Genomic DNA, 16,656 nt, shown 5'->3' with positions numbered 1-16,656 from the left:
ATATGGTGGCAATGTCCAGTAATAGAACAGTATTGGGAAATGTTCCAAGAAGCAGTAAGGGGCATGCTAGGGACAGAGAAGAAGCCAAACAAGTGTTTATGTTGGGCCTTGATCGAGAGTTGGAGAAGTTGACCACAAAGGCTCCACGGAAAATATATGTGATCTTGGTGATGGCAGGGGCCCTGTTACTAGCCAGCAAATTAAAGACAAAAGCACCCTCAGAGCACGAATCGGTGGGAAACATAAGGAACCTGGCGGCCATAGAAAAAATAACATATGCAATCGGGTGGGGGGGGGCATCAGAAATTCCTCATGTACTGTGTACTGTGTACTGGGACCTGGTGTTGCAATTCCTAATGAAACGGTACAGGAGAGCATGGTGTTCAAGGAGGATGCAACCCTTGGGCCTAGCCGGGGGATCACCATAGCATTTCGGTGCTGGACTGCCCATGTGGGCAGGACAAAGACTAATATGCAAATGGATATTTCCCTTCTGTGAAAGGTACAGTGAGCTAAGGTGTGGCTGCAGACTCTTGAGTGGGTATCATCCCAAAGAACAGGTCATTTAGCCATGTTCGTTCTCAAAGAGGGGCACCTATGGACTATTTTTTGTATATAACAATGCCGTCTTTTCACAGGAAGTTAATATGTGCTGTGCAGTCGCCACAATCTACGGCCTTTCACATAAATGACAGTTGCATATTTCCCTCGGGATATGGAGTCTGGGGCCCAGTGTAGACATGGTGGGTAGTTGATCTAGCCTTAACAATGTATAAAACCTTAGACTGGTGCTAGATGGACATTTCACCAAATATTTCTGTGGAGTCAGAAATGTATAAGTCAAATGACAATGGCCAGCATAACTTTTGAGGGACTATGTGCGTGAAATTGGAATACCAGTCCCAAGCATTTAGTTTATGAACACATTCGTCCTTTAGATGGAGAAAAAATAATAAATCAATGAACAAGTCACGGTTCATTTTTACTGATATGGCCAATTTATTTCCCCCATCCTTGCCATGCATAGCATGGCCCATCAACTGCAGTATAGGGTACTTGGGGCTCTTTAGTGCCTTAATATACAATACACCCATCTTCCTAAGCACAGAAGGAACGCAACCCAAGCTCCAGACGTACTAACTCTTGTGATGAATCCTGCAAAGTCATCACTGAAACTGCAGTAGTGGTCCCCTCCCATATGGCCAGGGAAAGGCAGCCGCTACCTGATCCTGACATTAGTGGTGGTATCAGGAGGGAGGGCCATGTGGAAGGAGACTATCGGGGGAAGTGGTAACTCCACTAATGGAGACACACGATTCTTCCTTCTTCCCTGAAACCCAAACTGTTAAAACCCTGACGGCCTATTGTAAAGTAGATCCATGTATTATGAGCAAGACTACACATAATGTTCACATAATCTTTCCTGATTTTGACAAACTCTGTACCAACAAGTGTTTAAAACAATCTCACTTAGAGAAGTCTAGAATGTATATGATCATCAAGTCTTATAATACCTGGACTACTGAGACGAAGATGACGACCAAGGAATCAATGGGGAGGAAATATGACTAAGTGCGAGGTGCAGTCGAGTGGCTTGAAAACTAATCAGCTGTGCAGGACATTTAAACCCTAATGTTTTCTACAGCTGACACAGGCACCATACGAACCTCTGTTTAAGTGGGGAAGCCAGCCCTGCGGAAGACGCTTGCAGCCACAGCACAGTTTACCGGTGAGACAGCCAGAGTGTGGAAAGAGCCCCTAGATGTGAAAGAGCATTTAATAAATACTTTTGAAAGCCGACGAATCGAAGTAAGAGGAAAAGGCAAACTTGTTACAGTTCTCCTGACATGAGATGTCAGCTGGGGGAAACCTGGGACCAGCATTGCCATAAGCCAAAAGACATTGAGAGAGAAGTAAACCGAGAAACGAGGTACAATTCTCCTGACATAAGATGCCAGTTAGGGGAATCCTGGAAGAAACATTGTCAACAGCCAAGAGAAATTGGTAGAAGGGTTGCCAAACAGAGCTTGAACAAACCCTCATATTTGAAAGGTCTGCATGGGGGAAATTGATACAAGTAACTGGAATCAACAAGTTGGGTTACTGAAAAAGTATGATTGCATAATATCTAAAGTAGAAGGAAGACCTGATAAGCTCATCAGGCAGTGAGACCTTGGAAGAAGACACCTGGCAGGAGAGTACACCAGGTGGTTTGTGCGAGTCAAGAACACCACATTCCTGGTAGGAGAGTAAACCAGAATTTCAGAAGATTTTTGTAGATTTTCCCGGCAAGGGAGCATACGAGGAGATGAACAGTTGTGTAAGAGAGACCCTATCATTTTGAGACTGTTCTATGAAAGAGACATCTGGTTTTGCCCTCCTCAGAAAAGTCTTCTGTGGAAAAGACACGCGTTTGGCTTGTCGGACAACTTTATTCTATGGATTAGACATTTTTGCTTTGTTAAAACCAGAAAGACATTTTTCATTTGGACAGAAGAACATTGTTGGAACAACCTATAATAGACTTCCTGAATTGGTTCAGGGGAAGGGAGCCAACTCCTGAAGACAAGTATTGCTTTACTGGAATTACCTATTTGAACTGACACATTCTTTCTTTTGTTGGGTTGGAACTACAGACATTTACCGTGCAGTTTTGTATATGCTACTGCGAGGTCAGATACAATTTGGACATGGCCAATTTATCCCACCCTTTTTGTTTTAATAAACATGGCAAAGGTTGAGAACCCTACAACTCTGAGTCTGTCTCTCATTTCTGAGCTCTCACACTCTGTACGCACTGATCTCGGTAGGTTTAATGTAGACCTCCAGAATTACTCCTCTAGGACTTTAAGCCATTGAAAATCTACCATTGAAAGGGATTCTAAACCATAGACTATAACAAAGCAAAAGCTTTGTAGAATAGCAGAATCCCATGTAGCTATAAACTGTTGTGCCATATACGATTCTTTTTATAAAAGCAGTCTGAAGGTTTCCCTTGCGTCTCTTCATAGCCCCAAGCTCTTAACAAACATCATAGCCTAACAAGATGAAGGGCGTTCTCCGGCAGGTAACCCTACCTACAAGAATATTAGCAAGCTTGATTGTCAGGGATGTGTCCGCTGAGTGGTAGATTACTCACTCAGCAATCAATACTACAAAGGTTTACAGGTTGACATGAAATACGAGTAAATATGTAGGTAAGCAATCCTTATTCAACCTTAAAATATCCACAGATTTGATGGAAAACATCCGGAAAAAAGTGCATTAAACATTAATCCGCGCTTGTTTATAGCAAAACTTCTACAAGTCGCATTTAGTGCTCATTCTCATACATATATAAATTATTTGATTAGCAGAATATGTAACTCCATCATTTGTATTGTTACCTTAAACATTCTACAAACCTCTGCTGTGATGTGCGCAATAATTAATGTCTACGACTGGGTCATGTTTCGATTTCCTGCCCTCTTGTGCTCTCCCTGCCATTTTGACTTTCAAACGTTGGTTCTGCTGGTTCTTCCATTAAGCAGTGTGATTTCAGTTTCCATTAGCGGACTACCCTAATCGCTTGCCAGACCCTCCATTTTGATTTGTTTTATTTAAATGAGATGGGCTGCATTTCCAGCTGGCCTTTGTGATGCAACCAGCAACATCTCACTGTGTCACGCGTGCTGGGGACTGAGACAAACAATGCAGGGAGAGTACTGAAGAAGCGTCCCACGCGCACAGGCTTCAGAAAAGATGCACGATGGAAAAGAACAAGCGTGGAAGACTGCAGGAGACACGACTGCTCTCCACAGTCTCAAGGTACCGCGGTATTTCTGACCACGCAGCAAGAGGGAGCGGGTCTAAAGAGTAGACTCCGAAAAGGAAAAACGCCCAGCCTTCAACGTATATATCTGGTCCGACAATCAACCTGCTGTTCACCTCTAAAAGGACGCGCGCTAGCAAAAAGGGACCGACCAAATAAAGGTTGTACCTCGAACAGTCCCTCTCCGGGATGAGGAAAAGGGTATGGACTTTGCTTCAGGCCCCATCAAAACCTCCCCAGCTCTTGCTCACAATTTCGTGCGGCTCAACCAACGGTCTGTGAAACATCTTAACTCGTTGCTCTGTGTCAACAGAGCATTATAATGGGTGCAACTAGACATTGGTGATAGCGAGGGGACACTAAGCAGGGATGTTTACCCCTTAAGAAATGCAAATGGGAAGGGTGAATCGATGCTGTGTGAAATAATGTATATGGCTTTAAAACCCACAGGAGATTGGCTTACGCTCACATTACATTACATGACCCTCCTGTGACCTTCCCTGCAGCTAAAGCCATACTCTTTGTTCAATAGGTTTCTATGATGATTTATATAGTGTAAGGTTATTATCAAAGACTACTACCTAATGTGTGTTCTTTACAAGGCATTGCTATAAACGGGGTGCTCGGCTTCATATGTGGCTCCTGACTAGTAAGAAGTGGTGTGCTGTGTGTTTATATAGAACTGAGGTGGCAAGTGACTTTATGGCTATCTAGTAGCTTGACTGTGTACCCACTGCTATAAACAAGGTATTATTTAAGAACATGAGACCCAAACCAAAACATTAATACATATTTATATCCACTAAACCTGGGAAGATATGTGGTAAAGTACTTGCTTTGCCCAAATCCCAGTTTCATCACTTAACCAAAGTATGTGATCCTGGGCAAATCAATGAAAATCACTCTTACATGGATTAAGAGATTCACTTCATAGCTTATGTTTAATTATTATGGCTTTATATAAGTCAAATGTTATGTGTGTGTTTGTGGCTTAGCGAAGGGTCGTTCCTTATACAATTCCACACCGTTTCACCAATCTGCATCACATTTTGCATAGATGACTGCTAGTACCATCCAAATATTACAGGACACTACACGACATTTGGGAACCCCACACCTTTCCCCCGGATTTCAGCAAAAGTTAAAATGTGTTTGTGGCCTGCCAACAAAGCCGTAAACCATGTTCACCGGGAAGGGAAACAAAAAAACGTATGAGAGGCGAATGGACCTGAGAGGCAAAGGTGCAGCATTTCAGAAGTTTCCAAATTTTTGCTGTATCCGCAGAAATAACTTTTCCAGGAGGATTTTTGCCAGATGGTGACTGCCGACAAAGCCGTAAACCATGTTCACAGAGAAGGGAAACAAATGTTTCTCAACTGGTCCCGACATGAGGAACAAACTCGGGGTTCCCCCTGAGACCTCGAAAACCAGGTGTCAAGGCCCTAGGATATTTGCACAGCAACGAACTGCACCACGCTACGGTAAGGCGGAAAAGCGACCTACAGGATCATTCATTTTCAACAATTAATGAGTGCTATCATGTCTGTCTTCAGAACCCGTTCGGTGAACAGGTACTTTTGCTAGTGCTATTATAAAAAAAGCCTTACTCATGGTGAATTGGACTAGAGATTTGACATTTATGTGGTTCACACCACAGTTATTTGTGTCAAAGCTTACGCATGGCAACTTCTTGTAATGTCAATTCCCAGGGTGACACTATATCAAAAACGGACAATGCTTCTTGAGCCCTTTTCTGTGAAGTCACTTCTGTTGGTGTGGATACATGTTCAAATTATGAGGTTTGCATGCCTTTTATCCCACAGGGGCGGGACATATCTCCAACAGGTCAGTGTCCTGCATGCATAATGGTCCTCTAGTTTTTGGTTATTTCTGTGCGTTATGTATGTGTTAAAATGCCATCTGCCACTACTGTGAACAAAAAGTTGATTGGGGCAGGGGGTTGGATGCAAACCACTCCATATGAAACGTCATGCACTGCAGGCCGCTTCTGATGGGCTACCACATATAAAGTGTCCTGTGAAATTATTTAGTAAATTTGGCCACCTTAATTGCACTTTGGTTAGACACATTCAGCAAAAGATGAGGCAGAAACAGCGGACGTTATTTTCTCTCATTTTACAAAAAGGCTCGATCTGGACTCTTCAAGTCACAAGGCATTTTCCAACTGGCGGAAGAGCTCAGTGGTGGGAGTGGAGAAAAGTGGTACTCTGGTGGCATCCAAAACGGAGGGATTGTGGTGGTAAGCGGAATGGGAGGTGAGAGAGGGGGGGCTGGCCGGGCTTGATTTTGGTTTGTAATCATCAGTGGCTCTTGTTGAATTGGTAGTACCCAAATGGATCGTTTACAAACAATTGTATGGTACATCTGCCCGAATTCGGCCAGTACCATTTGATCGTTTGTAAACAATCAATTTGGATAATCACTACCAAACATGGGGCGTGGGGGGTTGAGGGGGTGTCTCCCGCTCCCCATGTTTGGTTGTGATAGCCTCTGGGGTGCCAGGGGTGTCGCCCGCTACCGGAGGTTTGGAGGCGGGTACAGGAAAAATAAATATAAAAGCGAACCCTGCAGCGTCAGATTCGACCTGCGTAGGAGTGACGGATCAGACGCCGCAGGGCCCGAAACAAAGCGGATGTGAAAAAGGCAAGTAGGGGATCGTTGGGGGGGGGGGGGGGGGGGGGGAGTGTTTTGGGAGCGGTGGGGGGGGTAAATTTGGCCGTGGCAAAATAGTCTTCAGGCCGAATTGACCACGATAAATCTGGCTGCGCACAATTGTGCCATGGCCAAATCGCATACATCTGTTGCACTGTGGCGAAACTAGACCTTGCCTGCAAAAATACCAAATGTCAGTAGATTTGCACCGGAATATAAAAATTAGAAATATTTGATCCAACTGTGCATACAAATTAAACATGATGCTATTTGACACTTAGCTCTTCAGAAGATGTTTATCTGCGAGTCATTTACAGTAAAACACAATTACAACCCGTCAACATATTGTGAATGGCATTACATTAGAACTGCAAAGAGCTCTAAACAGTGTCAGTAAGTAAACACTATTTTCCTCCCTGCATACTACAGGCAGCCAATCCAGCCACGATAGGTGATGCTTACATGTTTTTATTTTATATTACCTACATGTTTTTTTATTTTATATTATTTCTCCATCATTTGCTCTTATTTATTAACAACAGTAATTGAGCAAAACAGAAATTCAACACTTGGTCAGTTAAATAAATTGGACTGAAGTAAAACTAAGGTAAAAGTAAAGCCCAGGAATTGAGTAGGGTGTCCCTCATGACATGGAATCATTAGAGAGGCCCAGTCCCTTGTGTGATGCTCTACCGGTACGTCACGCCTTGGGTACAAAGCTCCAGATCCTGGGTGAGTCGCTCTCCTCTGGTCCAACACCCCAAACCCCCACCTCCCCCCCCCCCCCCGGTCCTAGTAAGGTAGTGCTCAGGTTACTGGCCGAGAGGTAATGCTCTAGTTCAAGTCCATAGCAACTCTATTCCTCAGATATTGTGTTGGGCAACTCTACTCCGGCTCTGGGCTACTTTGTGGGTTTCCAACGCTGGAAAAATAATCAAAGAAAATGCTTCCCTTTTCTGTGTGCTGTTGCTGCCTAAAGTGCATTTTGAAAGCCCAAAATTCCCATTCTTGCATGGTGTGCCCATGCCATCAAATTCAGCACAGATCGGATAAAGATATGGTAACATTAACCACGTACAATCATTCTACCTCCCACCCTAACTGACCACACACAGACGCACAACTCCTCCACCTAAACACAGGAATACACAGTGGAACATACATCAAGTGCATGTCTCCACTAACTTTCCCTAAACACCACACATACGCCAACACAAATCTCCATACTTCTTGGGTAGGGCAAGGGCCAAAGCAGCCGGGAAATACAACACACACAGTGGAGTTAAGGCTGCATTTATTCCAACACATCAACAAATGCAACATGTAGCAAAATATTAGAACCAGAAATCCACAGTAGCAAAATTCACGCTTCAACCAACGCCTCAATCCCATATCCGTACAGTCTTGGTGAGCGGTACTGGGGGACCGGGACCCATCATCTGTACCTAGTGCCACCCAATTCTGCCCTCCCCAAAGCCCCTACCGGCATGAAACCATCCGATGTGTGCCTGTCTGACCACCCCATCGGCACTAACCCAGGCACTGGGTTCCCCTGTAGAAGCAAATTTCCGTCCCAACAGTCCATGCTCAACTGCCCTCTTCACCCTACTATCTAGCCCCGAATCACTGCAAAAAGGGAGGGTGGGTAACTTTCCATGAGGGGAGGCGCTTGGTAGGCAGGCCACCCGGCAGAACCATGGAGGAAGGAAGGTGAGCAGGTATCTTTCTACATTCTGGGCTGCCTTTTAAGGCCCTTTTCCCCCCACTGCCGCCCAGGCTGACCCACCCCCCGGAAGCCTACAAAACTGCCTCCCCGCCCTACTGTCACACACACACTCGTCGAGTCCCTCCCCTGGCCCACTCCTCCTGCCCACCCCCCACCTCACCACCAGAAATGTAGCCTCCCCGGGACAGTAAGAGGGGGGGGTAGAGAGGAGGAAGGAGCTGGTCCCGCAACTCCTCACCCTCTTTGTCGGTCTAAGCCCCCCAAGCCAGTCGCCTCGCGATTCGCGTGGGGCTTCCAGTCATGGGTGGGCAATGGTCAAACCTGCCAGGAAATACAACTCGCACAGTGGAGTTAAGACTCCATTTATTCCAACACATAAGCAAATGTAACGTGTAGTAAAACATTAGACACAAGAACCAGAAATTTACAGTAACAACATTCACACGTCAACCCACGCAAACACCCCAATCCCACATCCTTAGTCTTTGGGAGTGGTACTATTGGACCAGGACCCAGCATATGTATCTAGCATCCCTGAACCCCACTCCTCCAGCTCCCCGAGACCCTTACCAGCCTGAAACCATCCAATGACTGCTGGTCGGACCACACCACCCGCTCAACCTCCGGGCACCAGAACTCCCTGTAGAGCAAAGTTCCATCCGGACAGTCTATCCTCGTTTGCCACAGGGGCTTGGCCTCCTGGTCTGGGGCACGCCCGCCTTAGTCCATGCCCTACCGAAGACTGCCAAAAAAATACTGTACCAACAATTGGGTTTCTTGCTGTGTCAAGTGGGCACCATCCGGATGAAAAACATCCAGACCTTTCACCAGTGTCCATGATAGATTATCCTGAAATGCCCGTGGCTGGATGCCAACCAGGCCAGTTCATTGTTCAGCTTCCGGGCAGATGTACTCAACAGATGAGAATATGACCCACTACCCAACTTTTTTCGTGGCAAAATATGGGACAAGGTCAGGGTGGTCAAGAAGGGTCCCCATTTTTACAAGCGATTCATGTTGCACACACTATATTGATGACTGGGGATAGCAACAAACTGGGGCAGTGTTGCAAATCCATATGAATCGAATTGAGTCAATTATGGATGGAATATGCTACTTTTAGTGTTAAAATTGTTTAGAATGTAATTATATTAGATCTTCACGCACTTAGAAAGATACACTATGAAAACTGCAAATGCAATACAAACAGTCCACACAATGGGGTGCTTTGCTCCACGGCTAGCTGCTGCACATTTAAGTATCAGGGACATTCTTGACAGAAAGCAGAATGACTTACCTAGTAAGAAGGTCAGCATACGAACAGGACAAGGTTTACAGTTCCGCAAAGAAACAGATGTTATCTCGCCCTTTGTATTTAATTCTTTAATAGTAATTTGTTTGGTGGTAATAAACATGAGGCCAGAGTATCCAGCGGTGAAATGTTTTTCCAGGTCATCAGAGGCTGTATGTGGCCGCATAAATAAGGTCTTTTAGAGGCGCCAGGAGTCTGGGGAATTAAAATCACAATCAGACGTTCCTGTTTATGCAGACCTTGCTCTGTTTGCTAAAATATGTAAGCAGACCATGTTCAATCACACTTAAAGGTAAAGGTATTAGGCCAGTTATTGCCAACAATGAATTATATTTTCACTAACAATGTTTAACCATGTACTGACGTCATGGCCTACTACGGATGAGTCTTAAGATGATGTGTATTTTGGATATGATTTGAAGGGGGACAGTCAAGGTAAGGCTGGCCAATGAAAATGGAAGAATTGGCAAAAGATGGCTTTTCTTTGATGAGGTTTTGTCCAATCATGTTTGGGGGGTGGTGGGGTGGATTGTAATAAAGTATCTGGGAGTGTTTTACATTGTTGCATAAACATATATAAGATGCCAACTGATGTTGTAGTGTTGAAACTTGGGTTAGTTTGGTCCTGCAACACCATCCTGCTCCTGGGAGCTTTGTACAATAAACATGCTTTATGTACAACCGAGTACTCGCTTCTTAAGTGGTGGGCCTGTTTTGGGTTAAGGAGATTACTGGCCCATCCCCACATTTGGCGAGCCAGGGTAGGGGATGTAAGGAACTCATGGTGGCAACAGTAAAGACAGACACAAGTGATCACAGTTCAAGGGCGTTTATTAAACCGTATGCAGGGGTGAGAAAAATGCCTAATCTAAACCTAAAGCTAAGATGGGAGCAAGCTACGACCATAAAATAAGGCAGTCCTAGTAGCATCCTGTCAAATAAAAAGGGCCTATACTAAAATAAAAATATTGCCATGCCAATCCTTACTACTAAGTTACAAAGGGAGTGTGGGATAATGTACACCAGAAAAGAAATGTGTCCACAAAATGATAAGTCAGGATGGTATGGCTGGGTCTCCCTTGCCCATGTTTTAAGCACGGGACAAGGCGGGTCTTCAGAGCACAGCACACTCCTGGGCTTTGTAAGCAAAAGGTTCACAGTTCCAGTTCACCAATATCAAAACCCTTCTGTCGGCCAAGTCTCTTTCCTGCAAATGTCTCTTGCCTTAGAAGGTCTGTTGATTTACAATGACAAACAAACAAAGGTTTCTTCAGTGGTTTTGCACCTGGGCAATTGCTCTTCGACCCTAGGATCTCCCTCCATTCCGGCTCGGATCCTCCTTATAACTTGGGCCTCCCTCCGTCGGGTTCACTAAACCCATTCAACTGCAGCTTGTAATTTTCTAGAGTCTTAATGTCCTGTTAATATGAAAACCTTTTTCCCTTGGAAATTGCCATAATGGTTTGCTTCAGCAAGACTCCCCCATTGCTTATAGCATCATTTCCCTGTTAAAGCAACTGCCTTCATGTCTGTGTACAAGGCCTAAAGGCTCAAGGTTTCGCCTTGGGGCCTACCGCGCTCACAGAATCAGAAAATTATACTCTCAGCCTGCCTTTCTAAAAAACCACACACATAGCCAGCATCTGTTAAACCTCATGCGTCGCTCGCACGGGAAGTGGCCTTGCAAGTCAGCATGTGTTCACTGACCCTTGGGTATATCTATGAATAATGACTGTTAGCATTTGCACTCTTTTCGAAACATAAGCATAAACCTATCTATATTTGGACTTGCTATTTGCTGAGAATGTGTGTGAAAGGGAAACCTTATCAAGCGCTTGTGCGGCACTCTGGAAAAGATATGTTCTGCCAATATTTAAACAGCCATATATGGAAATTGCTATCACTGCCGCGGCAGGATATGTGTAGCTTGCGAATTCCCCAGTGTCAAATGTGATGAATTGGTTTGTTTTTGCGATCGCGTATGTTAAAGGTTGAACGTGCATCCTGAAGGATGTTTTTGACTTGCTTAGATAAGATATATGAATAATGATCACTTACAATGTCCGGCCTTTGTAAATCTCACCGCAATGTTTGGAATAACAGCCAAAAGTGCTTTGGCAGGAAAATGTATGTATAGAAAGGGGTTGGGCTTGAAGCCAGGCATAAGACTTAATGTATCTGTGTTGCTATAAAAGACATGCTCTTTGTAATATCCAGCAGCACACACTGGCAGCATCTCTATGATGTGTTACGTGTCGGCCCTTCCGCGGAAGCTTTTGTCTTGATTGCAATAAATGATTGCTAAACTCACTTAATAGTGTGTTTATTGATGGAGACCTCCGCCTTGTGAATTTTAGCATTTACTATTGGCGTCCCTGTGCTGGCGGTTTCTTGCAGACGCAGTCCATCGCTTTGATGCGTGCCTTCCATCGAGCTCCTGTCTCCGGCGACGACTAACTGGGCCCATATTTCATAGCACGATTGATGCAAAACAGCGCGGTCCTCATCTTGAGACAAGAGATCGGGAAGAAGGAGAGGCGACTGCTCTGCCAAGGCCCAGACGAACCAGACAGAGGGGAGGTCTCCCTGGTGCGGTGAGTGAATTGTATCTGCAGAGAATTGTATTGGTGGATGGTAAGCCACAATTGGTATCAGTTATATGGTACGTATTATTTGATCTTTGACAAAGGATATTATTAATAATGGGAAACTTATGTGACCGTGATAAAAATGAGAAAGCAATACGTGCACCTGCTATTGGAACCCCATGTTATGTTATGTTAACAGAATATGGGTTGGGAGCCACCCAGTTTTGCCCCAATTGGGAACAGTATACCAGAAAGTCTTTAGAGTATCGTTGGCCACCGGAAGTGGGGACCTTTGACCTTAAGGTTATCGAACATCTGGAGTTAGTCCTATTACAGAAGAAAGTCCGGCCAGCTCAGTATGATGCTATTAGACAATGGCGGACGGAAGCGATAAAACAAAAAATGATGACGGAAAGAAAGGCGCGGAAAAATAAAATTGCCCGCCGTACAGAATCACAGAAGGCTTGTGAATTAGACAATATAGAATTCGCAAAGGAGATGGAAAAGGAAGACCGGGAGGGATTAATACAGTACGGTAAAGGGATGTATCCCCTATTACTGGAAAAACAGTCTAAACCCACCGACGAACAAAATGAGAGGGACACGGACGCCCTCTTAAAGTTAAATGTACCTACTTACGTAACTGCCCCAAGCGCCCCGACACAAGACCCCCCCCCTAGGTATGTTAGAGGAACCATGGATGAAACAACACCTGAGGAGGTAGAATTATCCATACGAACCCCATCTGGGTTCAGTGAAGCAACAGAAGAAAAAACGCGAGCACTAAGTAGAGAACTCTTTATGCATCCCACTCATGATATCGAAAGTAAATTAAAGGAATGTACAAAGAAAGAGTTCAGGGAAACAATGAGGAAATATGGGGACGAGTTACACGCTTGGATAATGACGGAAGGGTATCAATGGCCACAAGATTTAAAAAATAACATTGAGGCAATCGTCACCGAAAGAAGCAGGACAAGTTTATGGATATTGTTTGAGAAAGTACTGAAGGGAGTAAAAAGGTTACAAGATAAAAAAGAGGAGGAGGCCATAGGACAGTTCATGCAAATAGATGGACAAAGGAGAGCGAGAGAGGATGGAATTAGGAGAGCGGGGCCTATCATAACATTATTACTAGATGACAAAAATAAGGAGGTGACAACTTGGATGGGGGTGTTCGAAACACACCCACATATGGTAATAGCAGCCTGTTTAGAAGAACTCTTGACCAGAATAGGGTCAGAGTGCGGAAAGGAGGAAAGGAAAAAGGAAGTTTGCGAGAAGGTGAGAGAATGTAGGAAGGAATTTCCAGTAGATGCCGATTGGGATGACGTTGACGTCCTGACCATGTTCAGACTCCTTAGAGAAATATTAGAGAAATTGTGGCCGAAACCTGACAAATCCATGCCCATGAGGGAGTGTGCCCCAGCAATAAGAATAGACCCGAAAGATGGGGCAAAGGATATAATAACTAGAACCTATGTGTACGTCCCCTTAACCAGACAAGAACAGATAAGTATAGCCAGGAGTACACCAGACCCTCGAACAAATGCAGCAGGGTTTTATAAGGAATTAAAGGCCCTGTTTAAAATGACATCCTTAACACTACGAGATCTTGACACTATAATGGCGGCGGTAACACCATCAGAGATTTGGGAGCCCTTTCGTAGGAGGGACCACGAGGAAGATGGGATAAAGTGGGCGGATTTCGAGGCTAGAGATGAAAACCGAAACCCAACTGAGATGATGTCAGAAGAAGATAAGCGTTTGGGTCAGAGGATCCTTGCAGCATTAACAAAAGTATTGCCCGAAATTGATATTAATGTAGAGAAATTGGAAGCCGTAGTACAAGGGCCAATAGAGAATGCGGGGGATTATTTCCTGCGTTTTGAAACAGCATATAAGGCTCATTCAGGCCACAATCTTACCGACCCTACGGGACAGAGATACTTTTCAACAGGGTTTGTGAAGGGACTTAGGAAGACCATAAAAAAGCCATTAAAACTAGGTCAATGTACGTGGCAAACCAGCAGTCCAGCCCAGATCCTGGAAATGGCAAAATATTACGAACGACAAGAAGAAGAGGAGAGTGACAATAGAAAGCAGGCAGACAGAAACTTAAAGAATAAGGTGCTAATGCAACAATTGGTGCAACCGCCTTATAATAAACCAAAGGGCCAGAAACCCCAGGTAAGGAACCCCACTGGTAACACTGCGCAATGGACACCCCCGCGAATAGACCAATGCTCATTTTGCAAGCAGACGGGACATTGGAAAAATGAATGTCCCATATTAATGGCACGGAATGGTCAACCGGCGGGTGGGAGAGGAAGGGGCCGAGGTGGACCCCCCGCGGGACCACCTCAAGGCCAAGGAAGGTTTGTAAACCCCGAAAATAATGTATTCTCAAACGGTGCAGCGCAGCGACAAATGGTTAGAGTGGATGGCAATGGGTTTGTGGAGGACGAACTGAGTGGAATGATGTTTTTTGATAACACAGCAGCAATGAGTTGAAACGCCCCTAGTGAATGCGAGGAGACGGTGTCTGTTCCTATAGACCAAAAGGGACCATATGTTAACTTACAGATAGGACAGCACCCCACCATTAAATGCTTGGTCGACACCGGAGCAGGTAACAGCTCGGTTGACGCCAAGGCCGTCCCCTCAGTTCCACTATCGGGTGAAAATAAGGTTTCGGTAGGGTTCGGTGGGGAACCCATATGTACTCCCGTGTCCCAGAGAATTGAAACATCTATATGCGGAGTGAAATTGACTAACAAATGGTTACTTACTAACAGGTGCCCCGAGAATCTCCTTGGGTTGGATCTTTTGAAAGCTTTAAATGCGACTATCTATTGTTCCCCAACAGGCGTTCGTATGACCATATGTAAATCCAAAATTGGTGGGTGTTATTTGGTTGAACCATTGCCACCAGAATTGCAGGTACTGCCCGCAGAGCTTTGGGCTACTGGTAGTAATGATGTAGGTGTTTTGGACATTCCCCCTGTTGTGATCAAGGTAAAACATGGAGTCCCTCTACCCCGGACCCCTCAGTACAGAATATCTCCAGAAGGCGAGGCAGCATTGATTAAGATTGTGCACGACCTAATGGAACTTGGGGTTGTCGAAGAGTGTGATGATAGCCCATGCAACTCTCCGTTGCTTCCCGTGCATAAGAAAGGAGATGAAGTGACTCCGTATCGTTTTATTATTGACCTTAGAAGAATAAACAAGGTAGTAGAGCCCAGGTATCCCGTTGTCCCCAGTGTAACGAGTATTCTCACCATGGTCCCTCCCACGGCCACTTACTTTAGTGTTGTGGATTTAAAGAACGCATTTTTCTCCATACCCATAGCTGAAGAATCCAGATACCTCTTCTCCTTTGTGTTAGCACAACGACAGTACAGATTTTGTCGAGCACCCCAAGGTTACACAGAAAGCCCGGCTATCTTTAGCCAAGCGCTAAAACAACAATTGGATGAAATTCTGTTACCACCTGGCGTAATGCTCATCCAATATGTGGATGACATCCTCATTTGTGGAGATACCGAATTGTGTTGTAAAGAAGGTACTTTGATTGTGTTGCAGCATTTGGCATACCATGGTCACAAAGTGTCTCTTAAGAAAATGCAGTATGTACAGGCCAAGGTTGATTATTTGGGATACGTCCTCACTGCAGAGGGTCGATCATTGTCACCTGAAAGGGTACGGTTAATACAGGAAATGGCCTATCCTAGTACCTTTAAAGAATTGAGACGATTGTTAGGTATTACCTCATATTGCCGTCATTGGGTCCCAGAATTCTCCCTGATAGCTAAACCCCTGTTACAAAGTTTGAAAACAGAAAAGGATCAGGTACCCTTTACCTGCACACAAGAAATGAGAGAGGCCTGCGACGCTTTAAAAAGCGCTTTGTGCAGTGCCCCAGGGCTCGGGACACCCAATTACGGCAAGCCTTTTACTCTTTTTGTACATGAACAGCAAGGTTGTGCTCTATCTGTATTGACACAGGAACAAAGTGGAAGGCAAAGGCCTTGTGCTTATTTCTCTGGCACTTTAGATAGTGTGGCCGCAGCGCTTCCCCCATGCATGCGCTCAGTTGCTGCCGCAGCGTTAGCACTTAAGCAAAGTGCAGGTTTAAGTATTGGGAACCACTATCATTGTAAGAGTTCCCCATGCAGTGGATGTGTTGCTCAATAGAACTCAGACTCAGCATCTCACGGCAGCCCGGTTAACACAATATGAGTTGACATTGTTTGCGCCAAATGTGACTATTATGAGATGCAATACTTTGAACCCAGCTTCCCTTCTGCCCCTGCCAAGTGGGGAGGGAGATCAAGACATGCATGATTGCCTTATACGCACTGACGAACAGACCCGAGGTAGGGTCGATCTGAGCGACCTTCCCCTAGAAGGAGGGGATGGAATTTTATTTTGTGATGGCTCCTGTTACAAACTGGAAAATGGCGAGACAGTAGCTGGGTACGCAGTAACAACTGAAAGAGAGATTGTCCATATGGAACGCATACCCGAGTTATCAGCACAA

The 16,656-nt window shown here is 45.0% G+C and overlaps 1 protein-coding gene across 4 annotated transcripts in view; it reads right to left on the bottom strand.

Annotated features, from left to right (window-relative positions):
• Nucleotides 1-16,656, bottom strand: part of CCDC18 (coiled-coil domain containing 18) — a 2,185,916-nt gene that overhangs the window by 2,092,181 nt on the left and 77,079 nt on the right. For 2 of the 4 annotated variants that reach the window (XM_069641829.1, XM_069641831.1), the window contains exon 1: nucleotides 3,405-3,604. The exons of 1 other annotated variant lie outside the window; for it this stretch is intronic. In XM_069641829.1, coding sequence (XP_069497930.1) covers nucleotides 3,405-3,486 — 82 coding nt within the window. In that variant the 5' untranslated portion in view covers nucleotides 3,487-3,604. Of the gene's footprint in view, nucleotides 1-3,404; nucleotides 3,605-16,656 lie in introns of those variants that run through there. One more of the 4 variants, XM_069641830.1, reaches the window with a different exon arrangement.

The sequence above is a fragment of the Ambystoma mexicanum genome, chromosome 1q, assembly GCF_040938575.1.
Source record: "Ambystoma mexicanum isolate Mex_15411 chromosome 1q, UKY_AmexF1_1, whole genome shotgun sequence".
NCBI classification, from domain to species: domain Eukaryota; kingdom Metazoa; phylum Chordata; class Amphibia; order Caudata; family Ambystomatidae; genus Ambystoma; species Ambystoma mexicanum.
This window is presented reverse-complemented; position numbering and strand designations above follow the sequence as displayed.